Source organism: Simochromis diagramma, unplaced genomic scaffold, assembly GCF_900408965.1.
Source record: "Simochromis diagramma unplaced genomic scaffold, fSimDia1.1 OVJJ01000816.1, whole genome shotgun sequence".
NCBI classification, from domain to species: domain Eukaryota; kingdom Metazoa; phylum Chordata; class Actinopteri; order Cichliformes; family Cichlidae; genus Simochromis; species Simochromis diagramma.
The window spans coordinates 1148540-1170546 of record NW_024386908.1 but is presented as its reverse complement, the minus strand read 5'-3'; the positions used below and the strand labels follow the sequence as shown (position 1 = coordinate 1170546).

General features: G+C 44.2%; 2 protein-coding genes across 11 annotated transcripts in view; one reads left to right on the top strand and one right to left on the bottom strand.

Moving 5' to 3' along the window:
• swt1 (SWT1 RNA endoribonuclease homolog) overlaps positions 1 to 9836 on the top strand; it is a 25507-nt gene extending 15671 nt beyond the window's left edge. For all 10 annotated transcript variants that reach the window (XM_040034982.1, XM_040034988.1, XM_040034987.1 and 7 more), the window contains 2 exons: positions 96 to 163; positions 7822 to 9836. In XM_040034982.1, coding sequence (XP_039890916.1) covers positions 96 to 163; positions 7822 to 7921 — 168 coding nt within the window. In that variant the 3' untranslated portion in view covers positions 7922 to 9836. The remainder of the gene's footprint in view (positions 1 to 95; positions 164 to 7821) is intronic.
• On the bottom strand, positions 9718 to 22007 carry ivns1abpa (influenza virus NS1A binding protein a). Its single transcript, XM_040034989.1, has 15 exons — positions 21820 to 22007; positions 16623 to 16912; positions 16288 to 16422; positions 15834 to 16003; positions 15665 to 15740; positions 15388 to 15561; positions 14668 to 14793; positions 13134 to 13244; positions 12470 to 12611; positions 12133 to 12357; positions 11826 to 11947; positions 11477 to 11603; positions 11243 to 11374; positions 10985 to 11158; positions 9718 to 10890 (listed from the first exon to the last, which is right to left on the bottom strand). Exons 3-15 carry the CDS (start codon positions 16396 to 16398, stop codon positions 10628 to 10630), a joined length of 1953 nt encoding a protein of 650 aa, XP_039890923.1. The 5' UTR covers positions 16399 to 16422; positions 16623 to 16912; positions 21820 to 22007; the 3' UTR covers positions 9718 to 10627.

Below are 22007 nucleotides of genomic sequence, written 5' to 3'. Positions count from 1 at the left end.
ATTGGTACACAATTAGATGCACTGGACTTTGCTATGCTAAGCGCTTCTTAATGTGCTGTTTTCTTTTAGCTCAGATAAACTGCTTTCTGTTTCAGATAGTAACTGAGAATTCCAGGTTAACCGCCAAAAGCCTGCTCGACTGTTTTTCACAGCCGGACTACAGGTAGGGAATATTCATCTACATAACATAACTGTGTTTTTATTGTTAAATGTAAATGGCTGCTTTGGAGCTTGGTAAAAGCGTGACGTGGCTGCGCACATACTCAGTGACGCGTGCCATTAGCTATAACTTTCTTCTTACCAGGTATTGTATTCAAGCATGTTCTCGAAATTCTTGCGCTCTTTGTTGCAGCGTGTCCAGGCGAGTAGCTGTTACAATGACTGTGTCATGCCAACATTTCCAAACAGTCGTGCAACTCATTGTTAATGTATTTCCTTGGGGAAAAATCTGTTAGCCATACCTTAGCAACCACTAAGCTGCTAGCTTATCGGTGCAGTTAGCGTGCCCTTGTCAGTTGCAGAGCCATAACTACACGCGTCTCACAGGGTGAAGCCTAAACAGGAGATCAGTGTTTAGTAACCCGGCGGCTTCATTTGAATCTTGGAGATGTAGCAGTGCTCCTGTGCAGTCTCATAGAGTAAAAGAAGGGTCACAAGTGAATTGAGTTTTGTGTCACCTCATTAAGCTGCCTTTGGATTCAAGAGCTTATTTTAACCTGAGCTCTATCTCACTGTTATCTGTTGAGATGTAAATTTGAAGTAGGTCGGACTTTCAAGGAGCCTGATGAAGTGCTGAGCAAAGGGCTAAGTTCAGGACTACGCACAGAGCAACCTCTGCCCTCCTTTTATATCGTGTAACGTGACACATGAGCTTTACATTTACGCTTTCTCTGAGATTATCTCATCAATCTTAAATGCCCATCATAAACTGTTATAAAGGGAACATATTATAGGATATAAATGTCATCATTACGTCACAGATTTTGGACCGTTTTTGTCTGCTTGTAACCTTCAGCGTGGTTGAGAGTGTTTAAGCTGTGAGGTGTCTTATACACACGTACATTATTTTATCACTATGTCAGATGGTTTTATTCAACTTCTGCTTGTATTTTTAAAGTTTTAATAAACAGACTTTAATCTTACGTGAAAACTCGGCCACAGAAACAAGCAGAATCACTACACCCGTCAGTCCATTGTGATGTCAGCTGCCATGGAAACAAGCCACAGTTTTACGTATTCAACCGTCAGTTATTTGTTTAACACTGCTGCCTGACTCTCAAAAGGTTTCTCAGATCGTGACATCACTCCAGCCGTCACTGTTATTAGGATCGATTTTGTTTGTCTTCAGTCTATTGAACATTTATGGATCAGGGGAGGGCCGGTGTCCTGCAGGATGTCACCCTGGGTCAGCACACCTGAATGAGATGATTAGTTCATTAACAGGCCTCTAGAGAACTGCAAGACATGGGGGGGTCATTTAGCCATTTAAATCAGCTGTGTTGGATCAAGGACACGTCTAAAAGCTGCAGGACACCGGCACCGAGTCCTGGAGTTCCCCACCCCTCATATAGATAATAATAATAATAATAATAACTTTATTTATAAAGCGCTTTCAAACAGTGCTGTACAACTGTTTGAAACTACAGAGATAAATAAAATAAAAGCGATACACGGCAATACAAGTAAAAAACAGTAAAAATTTAAAAACTAAAAGCCATAGAATTAAGACGTAAGATGGGGTGAACAAATGTGTCTTCAACTTAGTTTTAAAAACCTCCACACAGCATGCCTGCCTAATATCTTGAGGGAGGTTGTTCCATAGAAACGGGCATGAAAAGAAAAAGCACGCTCTCAGATTTTCTGGCTCTAGGAACCTTTAGAAGGCCAGAGTCCTGAGATCGGAGAGCGAGAGAGGGAGAACATTATATATAATATATACATTAGGTGAATGTGCAGTAGTAGCATGTATGCAGCAAGCAGCTGCTTTCTGTACATCATCTGGATGGCTTGGGGATAGAAGCTCCTCTTGAGTCTCTCTGTCCTTGCCTGGATGATGCAGAACCTTCTACCAGATTGCAGAAGTTGGAACAGTTTGTTGCCAGGATGGGACGGGTCCTTCAGTATCTGCGCTGCTCTAGTCCGGCATCTCCTGGTGTAGGTGTCCTGAAGCGGGGGGAGAGCAATCCTGCAGCAGCGTTCTGCTGTACGGATCACTCTCTGGAGAGCTTTTTGGTCCTTCACACAGCTGTTCCCAAACCACGATGTCATGTTCTGTGTGAGGATGCTCTCCACAGCGCCTGTATAGAAGATCCTGAGGATCTCTGGAGAGACCCTGAACTTCCTCAGTTGTCGTAGGTGGTGCAGGCGCTGCCTAGCCTTTGTGGTCTGGACCTGAATGTGGGCAGCCCACGTCAGGTCTGAGGAGATGTGGACACCGAGCTACTTGAAGGATTCGTCTGATTCTGGCTATGTTCCTCAATCTTTGTTATCTCTTTTACACGAGACTCAATTTATGACACTATCATCAATTTTCAAGATGAGATTTTGGGACAAGTGCTGAACTTTTTGAGGCCGAGATGACTCGAGGTTTTTTTGTTTGGTTTTTTTTATGTTTGGTTTTTTTGCCGTCAGAATTGTTGTCTGAAGGCCAACAAGGAGACCCAATGGATTTACTTTACCAAGTGGATCATCACAGGCTTTGCCGTATTGATCCATTTGATCGACCTTTGTTGTTATTATTTATTTTATTTTATTTTCAGTTGTTACAGACGGGACAGACATGACTGAGGGGTAGGAAAGGGAGAAAGAACGATGAAGGAACAGAAAAACAGAGGGGAAGTGGTCACTGTCCCACTTCCCCTCTGTTTTTCTGTTCCTTCATCTTGTTTTCTTCATCTTAAGGGCACTTAAAAAAAAGAAAGAGAGAAAAAAGAAACTCCTGGATCACCTGTTGAGAGAGAAAAATGACTCGTTTTGTGATCTTGCTTATTGTGTCATCAGAGCTGAGAGCATTATCAGATGACTTTCCTGTATTTCAGTGACTTTCTTGCCTGGAAGAATCATGTGAAGTCAGATGTTTTATTTAGTGTTTAAAGGCAGCTTGTGCCGTGTCACTTCCCAGAAGAGCTCTGCAGGCACTTGGCAGTCGCATCGTTCTGGCTTTTGTTGCCACAGATCATCACTGACAGGCTCTTTGTTTTGATCCTAAATGTTTTATTTGTTACATTCGCCGTGAACCAATCTAGGACTTCACTTAGCGAGCGCAGTGTTAAATATTTGATTTCTTTGTTGAGTGCAGTGGTATTATGTCACGAGTTATATAAGGCCTTGGGAGGCGCTGGTTTCAGCTGATAAGATTTTACTGTGTCAGGTTAAATAAAACGTGTTCTGTGTTGCTTATCGTTCTCGATAACATACTTTTTATAACACTATAAAACACATTTAAAAATAATCAGTGATAGGTCTGGTACTCTGCACTGGCACAGAAGCACCAGGAATAAGGGTACTGCTTTCTGTTACGTGATATAGGAATGCCATTGTGTGTTTAGTAAGAAAGGATATTGTGCAAATCGAGCACAGAGCTTGTGGGCAGTCACATGTGCTTCTGAAAGACATCTAGATTTTGAACAAAGAGGCAAATGTTTGGCAGATTTTGAGCTGCTGGTAGTGTGGGAGGATGCAATTGAGGAAGCATTTGAGTGCTAGTTGACCGATGCAGCTGTCTCAGGGCCTTAACACAAACCAGTGACGCACTCTGGGGCCTGATCAACCCTGGCAGGGCCTCCTTGGATGAGGGTGTCTGGCGATAATGGCCGAAACACCCGATGAATCCAAGGTCCGCTACTGACGATGTGTCCCACATTTTAATATGATAATCTAGATCAGATCTCTAATCCCTAAAGCTAACCAAGGAAGGTAAAAATGGCAGATTGTTTTGGGTGAAAGACCGAAACACCCTGTGAAGTTGAGGCACACGACGATGTGTCTCGCTGGTAAAGTTTCTGGGCTGCATTTCCTCATAACAGCAATACCTGAAGACCTCCTCCAATTATCAGGGATTGTAACTTCCAGTCCTGTTACTGAATGAATGTCATGTCCTGCGACTCAGCTCAGTTTGCCTTCTGTTAAAATCCACTCAGCTCCAACAAATATTCAAATCCACACAGCCCTGCTTCTGCTCTTGTTTGAAAACATCTGTTTTGTTTTCATGGAGTCATCGGTCTGATGATGACACCACACCTGGGTTATTTTTCACTCGCAGACGTGCCGTCAGGTTGATGCCCGATGGCTTTTAGTGCAGAGCAGCGTGGCTGTTGGTTACCGCAGCTGATAATCGAATGACTCGGTTATCACAGAGTGCTTGTTCACGCATTAGCCACGTCCATGTTTAACTTTCATATCGTTTCTGGCATAATACGCTGACTCACTCGACAGATTTAGCGGTGGCTCCTTCTGGCGTCGTCTCATGTCATGAAATTTACACGTTAGTTTTATGTAACTCGGTCACACGGAGCATCCAGAGGGAAACGCCGCTCTGCCGTTTCGTAAGCCTGTGGGGAACAGCACATCGTTCAGCACAAGAAAGCCTCGGGCGTTACATTAGTTAACTTTCTGTTCATTGTACTCGAGTGCTGCTGTGTGTCTGATAAGGCAGATCGGTCTCCTTCAGTAATAGAAGCTTTTATTTCGCCCTCTCATGCTTGATGTTAGTGAAATATGAATCTTTGTTTTCATGTGTTGCATTAATTTGAACGCACCGCCTTCGCTTGCTCTTTATGTTCATCAGACACTTTAAAAAATCTTCTTAATGATCAGTAATTAGAATTCTTTGTCCGCATCACAGTGACAAAGAAAGATTTCTCTGTGCTTGTTGGCAGGACCGGTGAGGGGAAAGGGAAACATGGATATAAATGCAACCATTTTCGTCTTTATTGTTACTGTTGTGATGCTTTTTGCTCAGATGCAAGATCCTAAATGTTCTTAGCGCCATCAGAGGGGATGGAATACAATCGGAGGCTTTCTGCTCCTGCTCATCACATGATGCTGTGCTTTAGAACATCACATCATCACGTGGTCCTATTTTCAGTTGAGTGCAAATCATTAGTGTCTCCCGGGGACATGCATTAACTACCTGTCAAACACATGTAGGCTGTTATGTAACACAGCAGCCCTTCCCTGTGTACACACTGTCGATGTGCGTCGCTGACACTTGGACACTCTTTGACGTGACAAACGTGTCGCAGTAGTTTGTCAGTGGAAACACTTTGAGGGAAGCCTGTCTGTCCATGGCGCGCTCTGGAATGCAAAACCAGCCCAGTTGCCACCAATCAGCGCATCCTGGGAGCAGCCTGTACCCATTTCCACAGGCTCCAAAAACACACAGCTGCACCCTGGGGTGAGGGACGGGAAGTGGATGGATAGCAGTCAGCAGATTCCTCTCCTTCCTGCAGTTGCACAATCATCCAGCGAAAACAAAGAAAAAAGGCCAACGAGCAACAAGCTCCCTCAGCGTCTCCGCTGCTAAGCAGCTGTTGCCAAGATTTCAGCAGCCAGTTTGCATGTCTGTGCATGCCGAACCCTCGTTATGTGCGTTTGCAACTGCCTGGATGTGCTGTACTGTAGCAGTGTTACCAAAAAAAATGAGCTCAGCTGAGGGAAATGTGCTTAAATAGCTGCCAGTGACATCCAGAGCTTCTGGAAGCTGCCGTGTACACAGAAGCAGGATTGTCTGTTGTGAGTGGCGAGTGCGATCAGCACATCCAAAGTTCAGTGATCAAACTGTTAGCGTAGAAAAGTCTGGATTCATCCACACGGTGCCATGTTCGGTTTCATTTTCAGGCATCAATTTAAGACGACGTGTTGATTATTTCTAACTTCAACTTTCACAGTTTCAAAATTACAAATAGGAAAAAGAGCCTTAAGCAAACGTTCGGGCACCTCGTGGTGTGTGCACGGCACCACTCTGTTAGGTGACTGTCAGCTTTTAAAGGTTTTGAGTGCCTTCGGGTTATTTAGGGGTTTTTTGGGGGGTGGAGGGCTGCAGTGCAAAGACTGAAACTAACCCACTGAAGGAGCAATGTGAATGGTACTCATGGCTATTGATCAGTGGTCTTTGATCAATGGTTGCTGATCAATGATCATGACAATTTGCATATTAATAATCAAGGAACTGACCTCAGAGCCCGTTGTTCATTCAGTGGTGCTGGTGTCAGTCAGTGTGCAAATGTCCTGTTTATAAGGTTGGAAACCTGCAGTCAGCTGAGACTGAAGACGTCACCTGATGATGATGAAACGTTCTGCTGGTGGACGGCGAGGACGTGTCTAAACCTTTAGCTTTTGTTTCTAGAGACAACACCTTGTGAATTATCAGGTTTGGTAGGATCATCCGTAGTGTTGTGATCAGAAGTGTTTAACTGTCGTTGTTTACCTACAAATCTTCATCTCACCACTGAAATGTTCCCTGTGCCACTTGCTGCAACGTCTTTACTCAGGGCCCTTAGAGACTCCTGTTGTTTAGTTCATCAGTCCACAGGCTTGTTTCGATGCTCGTTTGCAGACTTGTAGTGCAGATTTTTACGGGGAGGTCACAGGAACAGACTTTTCCCAATGACTCTTCCATGAAGGTCATATTTATGCCGCAGATAAGAACGGTGCAGCGCCATGCCCGACTGTGCTTCCAGGTCTTTTTAAGTGAAACAGGTTTTCCTTCCTTGCTATCCTGTGAGCAGTTCTCTTGGAAAAGTGCTGCGATCTTCCAGATCTCAACTTGACCTCCATTCCCATTGACACGATCAGGCTTAAAACATTTCATTAGCCACAGGCTTTTTGGAGATTAGATCGTTGTCCGCTCTCAACTCCTTGTCGCACACTGAGACATTTCTGGAGCGGGGTTCTCAGGGTTTTATGTTTAAGTCGTTTTTTTGCTGGTTTTTAGTTTGTTTTTTTGTCTTTTTGAGAGCTGACGCATTCTGGGATGGGTGGCATCTCTCCTGAGAGAAAAAGTGTCACACACAAGGTTCCTTTTGTAAAGCTTAGCCCATCTTAAACACTGTGTACTGGTGGAGAGTGCATTCCTGTGACCAAAGTGCCGTACGTTTGACACCTTTCTGTTGAAATGTTCAATTCAATTTTATTTATACAGGCGCTCTATATTGTAAGGTCGACCCTACAATAATACATACAGAGAAAAACCCAACAATCATATGACCCCCTATGAGCAGCACTTTGGCAACAGTAGGAAGGAAAAACTCCCTTTTAACAGGAAGAAACCTCCAGCAGAACCAGGCTCAGAGAGGGGCGGGGCCATCTGCTGTGATTGGTTGGTGTGAGAGAAGAAAGACAGGATAAAGACATGCTGTGGAAGAGAGACAGAGGTTAATAACAAGTATGATTCAGTGCAGTGAGGTCTGTTAACACATAGTGAGTGAAGAAGAAACACCCAGTGCATCATGGGAATCCCCCAGTAGCCTACACCTGTTGCAGCATAACTAAGGGAGGATTCAGGGTCACCTGATCCTGGTGGATGTTCTGCACATCCTCCAGTTTCACAACACTGAACGCTTATCTTATAACTCAAAATTCACTCATCGATCTGTTTTCCATCCCAGCCTTTCAGTCTCCGTGTACTTTGTGTAAAAGCCGAACGACAGGAAAGTGTAGTTGAAGGGTTAATATCTGCCTCTGGATTATAAAGTGAACAAGTCCGCTTTAGTGGCTCGATTAGTGGATCTAATTGAACCATACAGGCAAAGCTGTGTGAGAGAGGTGGATGCCACTCCCTTCTCTGTACTCATGTCTTTCTCTGTTTTCTCGTATTCCCAGGGAGAAGCTCAGGGTGGGAGGGACCAAGTTAATGGAGCTTCAAGAGGCCTTGGAACACTGTGTGCAAGCTGCAGGTCAATACACGACGTTCCTCACGTAGCACCGTCGTACCAGCGTCAGGAACGTTGCTCATCAACCAAACGGATTCCTCGACGTGACAGATTCTTAACTTGAACTCAAAGCTGTCGAGTTAAAGGCGCATCTGCTCGTGCTGTGCCCGTTTCTGCCTTTGTTCTCCATCCATAAAGTTCATGTTACAGAGATAACGCTGTTTTCCGAAGGTTTGTTTAATGCTGTAACAGCTGGTTTGTATAATTCAGCAAGTACAGATTTCATTATTCTCTAATAGCTTTGCACTTGTGTCCTGAATGAGTTTTGGTGAGTTAAGGTGAAATTTAGTTTATAAATATTTAAATCTATTTTAAAAAAGCATATTATTTTGTTTAGAGTGATTAGTTAAATGACAAAACATTTTTACTTGAAATATTTTTTTAATAAAAATAAAATATGTACCATTTGTTATCTAAAGGCCTGCATTTATTTAGGTTTGTTTTTAAATCATTTCTGATTAAGCTCTGTAAGAAGCTGTCAGGTAATCTGTTGACGTTGTTTAACTCACATCGATGTCGCTCTCATTCAGTACGAAGCTGACGCCTGAACATAATTCTTTAATGTAGATCAGGACAAAAACCCCTTCATGATAAACCAGCAGGTCAGTGAACAGAAAAGGACAGTTTTCACCACGAGGCTCAGGTTACATCCATAAAACACTATTTTTCTTATGAATGCTGAGATTGTTCAGTGCATTTTTTAAGAGCCCATTTTGACATCTAAACTTATTGTTGGCTAAATTGTCGAGTAAAGAACTTTTTTTTTTTTTTTTAACTGTTGCTTGGTTTTGAATCACTAAAGAGACGCGTCACGTTTTCTTTCCCGAGGTAGCGTTCGCATGTGCAGAGCGCTGCTGTGATCGTCAGCCCGAGTGTGGTCATGCGTGTGTGTGAAGGGTGACTAAGGGGATTATATGCCTGCGATGCCAGCAGACAGGCTTAGAATACACCTGCTGGTAGTGTGACACAAGCAGAGGCTGAAGCATCAGACACCATGCAGGGAGAGGTGGAAGATGGTGAAAGGACAGGTAATGAGGACCCCAACTTCCTGTCTCAGCTTAGTCATTTAGAAAAATGTATAGAGCCTTTTTTTTTTTAGTGTTCTTTAATATACATTTAAACTTGTAGCTGTCGAGGGACCTCGCTGTGACGTTGTAATTAGAAAATGACTGGAAGGAAAAACTATCAAAGTTATAATTGTAAATGATCAGGTAAGAGTTTAAAATGCTTCAACACATGTCGATGTTCTCAGCTTTTTAGTCATGATCCCACTTTACAATGCAAGAGCAAAGTGTACAGCCACACATACTTATGCTAGCCCATTTACCCCACCATACAGGTTACCAGTGACCAAGTTGTGAATTGAGTGCAGGGCAGGGATTAAACCAGCTCCAGCAGGCAGGCAGTGATACGAGGTCAGTCAGTCCTCTTTCAACACTTCCACTATCCAGAATGACTGTCGTCATCCCTTCCTGCTGATGTCTGTTAGCCAGCTTAGCATAATCTCCACTAAAAGACACTTGGGAGGGGAAAAAACCGGCTTAGTGTGGTAGTCACTGTGGAAAATGGTGGCAGTGAAAGCTTAGCAGTGAACAGGACACAGCAATTACTCAGGAGCAGAACTAGAGGAAGATGAGGTGGCAGCAAAAGTTAGGGTCGCCTGCCGAGTCACGACTTAAAAACGATACAATCTGTTATCGAGCGATACTTTGTTAATTAGTTGATTAATGTCAGAATTTGCAAACTGATGATTCATCTCAAATCATGACACACCACGCCAAAAGAATCTGGTTTAAATGATTTATTAAGAAATGTTACAAATGTGGTCATTTTCTCGCTCTAACAATCCCTCCAGAAGAATCTGCCAATGCCTGACACTTTAAACCCAAGACGGAAAAAAAAAAAGATTTTTAGTAAACTGCATGTCTACATACATCAATTTCTTAAGTCACAAAAACAAAAATGTAGTTAGCAGAAGCATGGTTTGTGCGTGTGTGTGCACGTGAATGCAACTAAATCTGGCACTGGTTAGATTCAATGACTGAAGCTCTCTGCTACTACTATTTTTTTATTTTTAAACTGGTAAGTCAGCAGTGTATAAAAAAATATAAAAAAAGGCCATCATTTAAGATCCAAAAAGCAATCCAGCTGGTTTAAAATGACACAAAAAGCCATGACAGGTGTTTATCTACTCGCACTTTTGAGTAAGGCTTCAAACTACTGACCTTTAAATGTGTGAGCAAACTTACATTTCCCCCAACAGAAATATTCTTAAATGAAAACATCACCACTCCATACAGCCACCTTTTAAGTAACCAAAAGTCGAACGCTTCTGTGAAAACATCAAAGGTGACAAACCTTTGAAATGTAAGAGGGAAAAAGAAGCACTAAATGTGTTGGCATATGACAGAAATGAGGAAGAAACTAAATATATACAGCACAAAAACCATTGTATGCAATATGCAAAGGCGTCATGTTGCTTTGGGCAACAACCCCCCCCCCCCCCCCTACATATAAGTCGATCTTCACTGAAGACCCCTCGCCCGTCCCCCCACCCCCACACGTATCCGCTCATACACACAGATCATCACGAAACACGATTACGTCACTAAGCCTGTTAGTTTGGGGGGAAAATAAAAATAGGTGAAGCACTGAAACTCCAATCCCCTGCTCTCCCTCCTCCCGGTCTTCCCTCTTCAGTCAGAGAGGGGAGACGGGGCTTTGGCGCAGTCGTACCACTCGTCCATCTCGGGGTTGTATACCTCCACCGTGTTAAGGAACTCGTTTCCGTCGAAGCCGCCCACGGCGTAGATTGTGTCGCCCAGCATGGCCACGCCCGCATTGCTGCGAGACGATGTCATGCTGCCCAGCATCTTCCAATCGTTGCGGGCGGGGTCGTACATCTCCACGCAGCGAAGAGCGTGGGTGCCGTCGAAGCCGCCGACAACAAACAGTTTGCCTATCGAGAGCCAGAGATGCCAACGTCAGGGAAGTCTGACCGAGAACCGATCAGTCTGAAAGGCAGGTCTAGCTTTTCGTATCTGTGGACTCACCTGCATGAACGGCGACGGCGGCCCCTCTGCGAGCCACATTCATGGGAGCTATCAGAGTCCAGGTGTTGTTCTCGGGGTTGTAGCGCTCCACGGTGTTCAGGCAATTCCACGACTCTGCCCCTCCGATCGCGTACATGAAGCCGTCCAACTCGCACACTGCTGCCTGGTGCCTCCCTGAAATCATATTCGCTCAATGAACACAGCTTTTCATCTCGCCTCAGGCTGCAAAAAAAGTCAAAATCCACTGTGGATACACACTGATGTTGAGGGAGGCACAGTTGGTCCAGGTTTTGGCCACAGGGTCAAAAGCGTCACAGTTCTTCAGACCCTTCTGCCCGCAGGGATCCGACCCTCCCACAACATAGAGTTTGTTGTTCAAGGAGCAGACGCCTTTAGAGAGATGAAAGCGACGAGTTGAACCGTCATTGAAGACTTCAGACATTTTTTTTTCTAGACATGGAAAAAAGTTACATGCATGCACAGTGGACCGACCTGCGTTGCAGCGATTCGTCCTCAGCTCTGGTACTTGAGTCCACTCATCAGTGCGAGGATCGTATTTCTCCCCACAGCTCAGCTCATCAGAATGTCCGTTTGAACCTCCAATCACGTAAAGCTGACCCTGCAAGAGGTCATTAGACCCTTTCACACTTCCAATTTTTGCAACATCAAGTGCCAACTAACAGAAATGTAACAAACATATTTGAACACGAGGAGTTGAGAAATACTTAAACAGGACAACTAATCCTGTTTGAACAGGTGCAGCTACGCTCCCGGGCAGATATTAAAATGTCTCTGTAATCCAGAACAAATGAACCTGACATAAGATAAATGCTAAAACTACCATGAGCACGGCCATCTGGAAACGAGCCCTCGGAGTCCGCATGGGTGCGATGAAAGTCCAGCGGTCCTCCTTGGGGTCGTAACACTCGACAGTCCTCAGACACTCCTCTCTGTTGTAGCCCCCTGCAGGAACACAAAGAGGCACCACAGTCAATAACTCCCTTATATAAACTCAAAATATTAATCAGTGCAAAACCTACATGTCCAGTGAGAACAACGTGTGTACGTCTGTCCGTGCTGCACTATAACCTACAAATACACACCCCACCCAAAGAGAAAGCAGTAAGGCTAATGGATGATTTGCCAACCTGCTGCAATGAATTTTCCATTCAAGGCTGCGGTGCCCAGGCCGGAGCGAGCATAATGCATGGGTGAGAGCGGTTGCTCTTCGAGCTCTTCTGGCTGGGCCTCGAAGCTGAGGCTCTTCATCAAGCAGGGAGTGGCAGAGGGAGATGTCTGAGGGCTGTTGCGACCGTGCAAGAAGATCACACACAGCACACCGTCCAGCACAGCCAGACACAAGTAGTTGTTGCCTAGGAGTAAGATTAGAGATGGTTGGGCAACAAAAAGTTTGTTTTTCATGTACAGCATGTGGCGTTTATTCCACCCAAAGGGAAGTTCTGATTGCACAGTTAATGGACTTACTTGCGGTCTTCTCAGAGGCGATGTATTTCCACTCTCTCCTGGCGGTCTGCTTTGGGGCGTTTGCTGCTTGGTTGGAGGGAGACAGGCTTCCTGAAGAGCTGCAGCTCATCTGTCGCTGGTCGCTCTCCCGTACAGGTTTCTTCTGCAAGAGTATATTGCAGCTACAGAAACCAAGCTTGCACCACAGGCCCCAACAATGGCCAACGCCAACCAATTCCATCCCAGCCTACTCTTTGATCCAGCTGCTCTAACGTAGACGTAGCATGATCTTGCCGGAGCAAGTACCAAAATCTCACCTCCCCATATCTGAAGCCAGCTACAGCAGCTACTACAGCAGTGTCAGACCACCACACAATTTAAAGGAGGCCGATAAAAACCTGAAACAGCAACTGTCCACGCTCAGCTGGCTGAGATTAGCTTAATAAACACAGAGAGCTTTTAACATATGCTCAACAGCACTGCCAGGCCGGCATCATTGGTCATGTTCTACGTTACATTAGCTCTTACATTGTGGCTAAATTATGGTACAAATGAGCCATATAGACTTTTAGCCAGAAAGGGACCATGTAGTTCTTTGATGCATGGTCAGGCACAAGCTGTATGCCGCACGCTGCCAAGCAAAGTGTGGTAGAGGCGGTGAAGCCAGGCACAAGCTGTTGAGTACCTGCACAAACTGAAGGTGGTCCTCCTCGCCACCAAACACCTCACTGTGCCCCTCAATCACCAGCCCTCCATCCACCAGCTTATGGTCAGGTGAGTAGTACAGCGTTTGCACCTGAAAGACAAACAGGAACAACACACCCATGTGGCTGTCTCCATGGCAACACACTGAGAGCCCCTTATAAGGGGGAGGGGGAAGAAAAAAAAAGGGGGGGGGGAGGAGAGGCAGTGCTGTAAAGAGGAGAGGGGGGGGAGGGACAGAGACCTGGATCTTCTGCTGTTTGAATAGAAAGGCTTCCTTTAAAGACACACATACCACCAGCACTGCACAGAGTGTGTTAGGCGTTCAAGCGCAAGAAGATATCGGCCGAATGTGACAGAGCGTCTCCTTAATTTCCATCTATGAACAGAGGGAGTTGGTAAAAAAAAAAAAGAAATAATAAAATGCGAAGCTCCATCTGGAAAGATCTTCTGTGAAGAATGAAGAAGAGGAGCTGCGTGTGGCACACTTCCCACATCAGCTGCTTCAAAATTCAGCCTCTAGTTGAAGTTGTTACTGTGACAGCAGCCACAACGGGCAGGCAAATCCAGATGCCTAACAACAGTGCAGGTAAAACAACTTTGCTGGGACATAACAGATTAAATCCACCAGGAGACGCGAGCAGTCAGATGTATTCTGTCGGAGCTGCTGGAGTCACTCAGCTGCCCATGTTTAGGGCAAATAAAAAATAAAAAAGGCAAAGGATTGATGTGTGTGCATTTTAGAAAAGTTTAACATGAATTTATGTGCAGTAACGGGGTATTCAATTGCATGTATCGCTTGCGAGGGAGATGATGAACCATGTGTTCTGATAAATGTGGAAATGGGATTCATGTGCATGTATGCCATGGACAGATGGGGACACAGTGTTGTTTGGCTGCAAAGAGAAGCTGCTGAGGGGCAGTTGTGCTCCTCTCCTCCCTCCCTTTTCTCTGACTCATTACCCTGGTGGCTCAGTCCTGGCTCCTCAGTCTGGTCTCCTGCTGCTGCTAATAAACCTACAGGAGATATAAATCAACGGGGAGGAGTGCCTGTTAGTGCTGCAGCAACAAACGTGCACCTGTTCAGATAGCAAAAAGTGAAAAATCAGAATCAAGGGTCAGACCTTTGAGTGTGTGTGTGTTCATAGGAGGAGAGGAGCACCGTAATACTCAGATGGGGTTGCATGTAATCCAACCACATACCCAAAAGAGAATATTGGAAAAAACAAACAAACCAAAAATATAAAGACAAGAGCAGACAGCAGCTCTTTTGGGCTCACCTCTAATTTGTAGTAGGGTTCAGGGGTACAGAGTTTCTTACTGCAAACACTCCAACAAATCAGAGGGAACAAAAAAAGAACAATGCTGATAGAACAGCATGAAAATGGCATGCCATTTCTACTTCAGCCTCCTAATGACTTCTTAATGTCAAAAACAGGAGGAGTTAAGAGGGAGGGGAAGGGGGAAGGCAAGAATGCAGATTAGTATGAGCTGAGACGGCACACCCGGATACTGACCTCCTCCATCAGTCGTTCCAGATGGTCACCGTTCTCCCACAGGCTACGCTGCACCCAGTTGAGAACCTTCGAGTAGAGCTTGCCATTGCTGGGCAGGGTGAGGTTGTCTTCTAGCATTACCTCCAACTGTAAACACAGAGTGAAGAGGTGAAACAGGAGGCGTGCACGGCAGAAATGAAGTCAGCACGTAACAGAAAATGAATACCACGAGCTTTACTGGGTAGCTGGGAACCTCATCTTACTGAATGATTAGCATTTTGCCATTAGTTTGTTTAAAATGCCAATTTCAGCTCTTCTCTCAGCATAATGCAATCCTACAATAAAGGAAATCACATGCAGGTTTATATTCCAGCCTTACAAAACCGGAGAGGCTCACTTTGACTCAACCACGGGGTTAATTCAGTCCAGTGTGAACAAAAGCCTCACGTTAGCCTGCTGCGCTTCACGTCCCCCACACTCAACAGGATTTGAGTGTAATGATTAAAGGGCGCACGTTCATACTGTAAGTATCGTTAATCTTGCGTTAGAGTCAGAAAGGTATAAATGTAAACCTTAATCCTGAGTTATTTCACTAAACACTAACTGTAGCTACAGAGACATAAGACTGTTAACGGAGGCTTACAATGTATCACTTCTTCATTACAGAATGGCTCAAATGCACTTAAACAGTCAATAAATACTTAAATATTTGACTACATGTGTGATCCTTTATGCCAGTACCTTAAGGCGGGGAAGTTTAAGGAAGTCCTCCTGTTCAGACACTTCCAGTAGATGGTCTTGGATGAAGGCATCTACCTGGGACAAAAATCTAGCATCTCCCATGGAGCTGGCAAAGTTTCGAAAGGAGATGGCATTCTGGGAATCCAATTTAGACAGCAGGTAGTCGCCACAAATCTGAAGTGAGCGGAACACACTGGGATTAATAACTGAGGAAATAACCTTTAAGGATGATGGGGGAGAAAATTGTGACGAATGGGGCCGATGAGGAAAAACATACCTGTTTGACTCGCTCCATTTTGAACCTTTTGGCTGCAGAGTAAACTTCCTTGACCAGCTCCTTGTCTGCCTTGAGTCTATCACACAGAAAATGCAAAGTTGTTATCAACCAAAGGTTAAGAATCATAAAGAGATGGGCGTAAGGGTCAAAGGTCAGAGTTGCTACTGACTGGGCAGTATAGGCGTAGTTCAGCAAGATCTCCACAGCCTCTGGGTCCAAGTCCTCAAAAGTGACATGCGAGACTCCATGAGACTCAATGTCACTGTTAAAGATCTCAAACAGGTAGGGACTGCAGCAAGCCAGAACTGCACGGTGGGCCATGAGTTCGTGACCACACACCTGGGCAATAAAGAGAAAGAAGGGTCACTCAATCAGGATCAGGGGGGAAATGCATAAAAGATCACAGTGGGTAAAACTAATAAAGTTAAAATGAAAAGCAATTGAGTTTTTTTTTGTTTTTTTTTTACAACATGTATTTAAAGGTTAATCAGTGGAGTAAGTGGTCATTTGTCCTCTAGAGCACACCCTGCTCCACCTCAGCTCATAGAAGTTCACAGAATAACTCGGTGGCTTTTCTGAGAATGTGCAATGGACCATGCAAGTGTTTCTGCAATAAAGCATACCTGCAGCCTAACGTCACAGAACTGCCCGTTTTTCCTCAGGGCATTCATTTTGGCCACGGTAGAGTCCAGGAAACTTTCATCCTCAAAGATCAAATAACCGTTTTGAATCATCTTGGAAATATTTTGACAAATTATCTAAGGAAAAAAAGAAAAGAGAACAAAAAATATATGCATTTAGTCAAGCACTAATGAATATCTTCTGCAGTGTGAGACGTGCTTTCAGGTATGCAGGATCGTAAACGCTGGCTTATTTCATTGACGACTACACAGGATTAGGATTAGGCGTCTGCAACGTGCACTGTCAATTATAATCCTTGCATTAGTGGTTGTCTTACCTAATAGAGAATAATTCAAATCCAGGGAAGCACCACTGCTGAGAGCAGAACAGGAAACAAACGTAGGCACCAGGCAAAGCAGACTAAGATCCCTGTGAGAACTAAGTCTTCTTCACCCAGGGAGAGGGATGGGAAGTTGTCAGAAGAAATGCCAGCTGACCACTGAGCAGAATGGAGAGGGGAAGCAGCCACAAGGACAAACTATCAGGCTTGAAGCGACTGCAATCGAGTCCTTGGTATCCCGTTGGCTATAGAGTAGTACTTATTCTGTGTTTGTTGCACATTATAACCTGCATGGGGGAAAAAAAAAGGAGAAGGAAAACAGGGAGTTAAGTTCTTGCTTGGTTTTTAAATGGATGCTGCATGTTCTTGGCATTCAGGCAATGTGAGCATGAGTCAGTTCCACGTGGTAAGAAAGTGAGCGCTGCAGTCCCTTCTCTTTGGAAACAAACAATCACGCAGCAGAGCTCAGTTTTCCTCAATAGTCACAAGACTGCTTACAAAATTCAATAACAGATAAATCAGACCAGTCAATCCCATCACATTTAAGAAACTGTTATCCCAATATCCTGTAAAGCAGGGGTTCCCAACTCCAGGCCTCGAGTGCCGGTATCCTGCAGGTTTTAGATCTCACCCTGGGTCAACACACCTGAATCACATGATTAGTTCATTACCAGGCCTCTGGAGAACTTCAAGACATGTCGAGGAGGTAATTTAGCCATTTAAATCAGCCCTGTTGGATCAAGGACATCTAAAACCTGCAGGACACCGGCACTCGAGGCCTGGAGTTGCCTACCCCTGCTGTAAAGCATGGAGCCTGCAGCACTGGTAGCCAAGCACCATATACTCCCCCCTTGCAACACTCCATTTGGCTCTTTAAATCTCCACACCTACTGATAAGGCCAAGCAAGACCATTTAATCCATCTCATGTCTTCAGCTTCATCTCCCCTTCTCTCCGAGGCAAGGCTCCATCAGCTCTATGTTACATGACAGGCCTACTCGGCTAGCTCCTCCCTATAGGAACCTTTATAATCAGGGACTGACCTATAAGAAAAATGCAGGAGGAAACGACTTGTGACATGTGAAGCTTCATATAATAATAATAATAATTTTTTTTTTTTTTTTTTAATTTTATTTAAAAATAGCGCCCCTCAGAACACCCAAGGACACTGTACAGCAAATACATCATATACATGTAACCCTAGTGCACAACCCCACCTACAAATCACATCACACCTAGTAAATCTCCAAAAGTTGATTCTGTTCATCTGGACGTAGCGTTTTGTGGGAGAAACGTTTCGTCACTCATCCAAGTGACGTCTTCAGTCTCAGCTGACTGCAGGTTTCCCCAAATCTTATAAACAGTACATTTGCATAATGACTGAAACCAGCCCACTGAAGGAACAATGGGCTGGGAGGTCAGTTCCTTAATCATAATTATGCAAATTCTCATGACCATTGATCAACAACCACTGACCAAAAACCCACTGACCTAGTAAAGATCCTCCCCCTCAGACATTTCGATCCAATACTAAAAAACAAATTTAGACTTCACCAAAAAGTAAAGCAGAGGGATACCTAAACTGACCCCGAAACACACGATTATCCCAGTTTAACAAAAAGATTTTAACAGAAGTAAACACAGCTGGTCCAATCCTGTGGCTAACAAACTCACCATTCTACCACCTGCAGACTGAAGCTCAGTAAACATAAATAAAATTGTGTTTTATTACTAAATCACACGGGGAGAGAGGACAAGACTGACCACGGCAGGTGCACCAAATGCCTTGCCATTTGGTGCACCCTCAGTTTGTACAAGACTCCAACTTGCATGCAGAATGAACTCATTTAAAAAGGTGTCAACCTAACTAAGTGGTACACATGCAATGCACCTGTCATTTTGATTGGGTGGATTTTTTGTAGTTACTAAAAACTCCCGTAGCAGATTACTGCAGCCCTATTCTCAAAAAAGACACACGACTCTAGGAAGCATTTCGACCGTGTGCCCAGCTAAAATACAGCTGTTCTACGTTTGACTTCACTGCTAACCCGATAAAGAAACAGCAAAAGACCAGACTGACAATGAGGCAGAGAAACAGCATGGTCTTTGTAAGCCGCTGCTGAAATAACAACCATGTTATCCGCTGTCAGATAGTTCAGAGGAAACAAACACATTCTTTCCAAGCCAAGGTCACATGTGAATGACACATTTGTAATAAAGAAACAAAAAGGAGAGAAAACTATTCATTTGTACTCTGCTTTTTAAAAACATTTATTTTCCAGCTAACTTTGAATAAAGTGCATGTTTGTTTTTACTGCAACATTAGAAAAGGATCAATAAAAACAGTATGAATACATGAATCTTAAACTTTTATCCGATATCATTTACAAACACACTCGCAGAGCAAGTACACACATGTACTGAGCCAGATCAACAAAGTAAAAGTACTCAAATCCAGTGACCTACTAAACTCATAACCATACTGTTAGCAGTTTTATAAGCAAGTAATGGAAGGAGGATCTATTCTAAGAAGGGATTACTGTGCTTCAGGCTGTATCCAACAGTTTCTTTACCTCCACTGCAACCCACAAAGGGACATGAATAAATTGGGACAATTCAAGTCTGAGGGACAAAATTATCATGATTAAAAAAAATAAAAAAAAAAGATTAAAAATTTAATGCATTTTCCTGAAAAAGCATTACACTACTTGTCAGTCACTACTGGCTTTATTTTTTTGCAAGTGCTGGAGTGATGCTACTTGCGTGCAGTATAAAAATTAAAGCCAGAAAGCATCAAGATGTGCCATGTTGCGCAACTGTTTTGTTTTTGGGAAAGAGTTCATTGGCAAATATGTGAACCTGCCAATAATGTGTGCCAAAGCACACACTGAAAAAAAACAAAGCTCGGTGCCACATTCTAGAAAATAGGCTTTTTACAAAGCAATGAACAGCACACACAGCGAGACTGGCACAGAACGCTATAATTCAGCCCGTCTGCATGTGGACGGAGGGCACGCTGACCTATTTTTGAGTCGTTACGCAACATCTGGCAGAAGACTCCCTGAGAAGGAACAAATGCTGTGAACTCCTCCACAGGCCTGGGTCCACCACACTGGCATATTGACTCGTTTCACTTCCCTTTTTCCCACCAAGCACTTTACACGAAACTCTGGCAGCCAAAAGCCACACCTTCAACTTTCCAGATAGTTCTTTAACAGAGTTTCCATCTTAAACCCAGCTTTCCTGACACAAGGACCTGGTGTATTTGGATAATTTTAAACCACTGACACAGTTATTCTGGGAACCAGTAAATGTTTATTGTCTCAGGCTTAACAGAATATGTATGAAATTGTTGCCTGTGGCTGTCCTTTGGGGCACTTGTGTGAGCACAAGTCATGATCAAAACTTGTATCACATCAGACACTGAGCAAGCAGTAAAATAAGAAGGGGGGGGTCGGGGGCGCATGGTTGATGAGCTTCAAATGCCGTTGTACAGGCAGGCTTGAAAGCCAATAAACAAAGGAGGGAGAACAATAGCCTGGAAGAGAAAGAGTGACACTGTTCACAACTTTGTCACAGAGGACAGCTCTGAATGGATCCTCTCTCCGTTTTTCCATCTGATTAAACAGGCACAAAGAATGCTGGTAGGAAAGCTGAACAATTAATGCTTGTTAGGCAGCCCTCTTGTGGTGAAAAGAGGCACTGCTTAATATTACACCCAGTTTTCACCGTGTGGAAATTTACCGCCTGTAACACGTCGCAAAGGGAATCTAATAAGGGTGAACAACAATAACAAAAAGCACTATACACCCAGCTGCCTCTGTAGCTTATTAAAACACAGTCCTTCCTACGCTGGAACATGTCTGTAGTTGAAATCCATTCCAATAAGCTACAAGGTGAGGCGGCCGTCAAATGCATGTAAGGAGCAAACCAACCCCCTCCCCAAGTCAACTACTGGCCATCTCATTAAAATAACACGTCTGCAAATAAAAGCACTAATGCCTGTGAGCACAACTGATCAGACTGCATATATACGCACACACTCCATTTACCACATACTGGACATACATTAAGGAACCCGTTAAATGTTTATTTTTAGCCCTTTCATTAAATCAGTGTGTTACTAGGGAATTTTCCACGTGACTGTTAGCTTCAGAAACCGATTAACAGCACAGTAGGTCAAATACTACCATGGCGTTAGGCAGCATGCAGCCAATGAATGCCAAATGATCAAGGGTAATCAATAAGCCCCAGTGGCAAAAACGGGGCATCAGTACTGTGGCAAGACTGGTCACAGCCCACAGAATGTGGCTAAACTACATGAAGGGTCAGTAAAGGACAGCGTGTCCCACCCTAACTACCTACCATTTCTCGAAGGGTAAATCTTGCAATTTGATTTAAAGTACGTATGTTTGTCTCGTCGCTATTATGCAGTGCCATTCAATAACCCCCTCTCTCCTTCACTCTAGCGAGAGGAAACCACCACCAGGGCCATGATGTCTGGCGATGATCCAGAAGTCATATAGCCACTCTAAATACAATCCCGCCACCGGAAACTGAGTCGGGAAAGGGACCCCCCCACCCGCCCTAAAGTACCAGATTAGGTTAAATCGATTTTTTTTTTCTCCAAAGACTACAAAGGAAGACTATACAAATACCTCTGCATTTACGCGACCTAGGCATGGGCATGCAGGTGGAATGAACGGAATGAGCTAGGAAGTCACGGAGAGATGGATCCGAGGGAAGCGCATGTTAGCCTTTTTTTAAGCTAGCAACCGCTTCCTAGCTCGGTAACCACGGGGCAGCTACACCAACAATAAATTCAGACACTGTGTTTTATTCAGTAATTACATCTAAAATAACAATACTCTTATGTTACCGGTCAGTGTTAGCTTATTGTAGTCATCAGTAACGCTAACCTGAAAGCTGCGGCCGGGGTAAATTGTCCGCGACTCTCCGCTACGAGGGAGCATTGCGCGGCATTTTCAGCGGTTGTCGCACAAACCCGATAAATGCGAAAATTACCATTTATCTTAAGCTCCAAAATACACATCTAACAGCCGTTTTACGGCCGTGCTAGTGCCCAAAAACCCATACAACGGCTTCTCCACGCGTTAACAGCTGACTACACGTCGAAGCCATCAAGCAACATCAGTTCATCTCTGAATTGTTTTTAAGAGAGAGAACAGTCTTACCTGAGGCGTTTGATAACAAATGATATGAGACATATTTAATGCGAATTCAGACTTGGTGGAGTCGAGCTGGAGAAAAGACGCAACGCGGCTACAGGCACGGCGTGTGGAGCTAACGGTAGATCTTTTCTTCCTCAGTAAAGGACCGTCGACACACAGTCAAACTTCGACTATCTCTGTGCCAGAATGGC

Bases quoted from the DNA above. Each gene is read 5' to 3' on its own strand.
- ivns1abpa (XM_040034989.1), bottom strand. From the start codon at position 16,398: ATGATTCAAAACGGTTATTTGATCTTTGAGGATGAAAGTTTCCTGGAC. The intron at 14,794-15,387 runs GTACTGGCATAA...CTGTGTTTACAG, and splicing joins TTAAACTTCCCCGCCTTAAG to TTGGAGGTAATGCTAGAAGA. The intron at 12,612-13,133 runs GTACTCAACAGC...ATACTCTTGCAG, and splicing joins ACCACCTTCAGTTTGTGCAG to AAGAAACCTGTACGGGAGAG.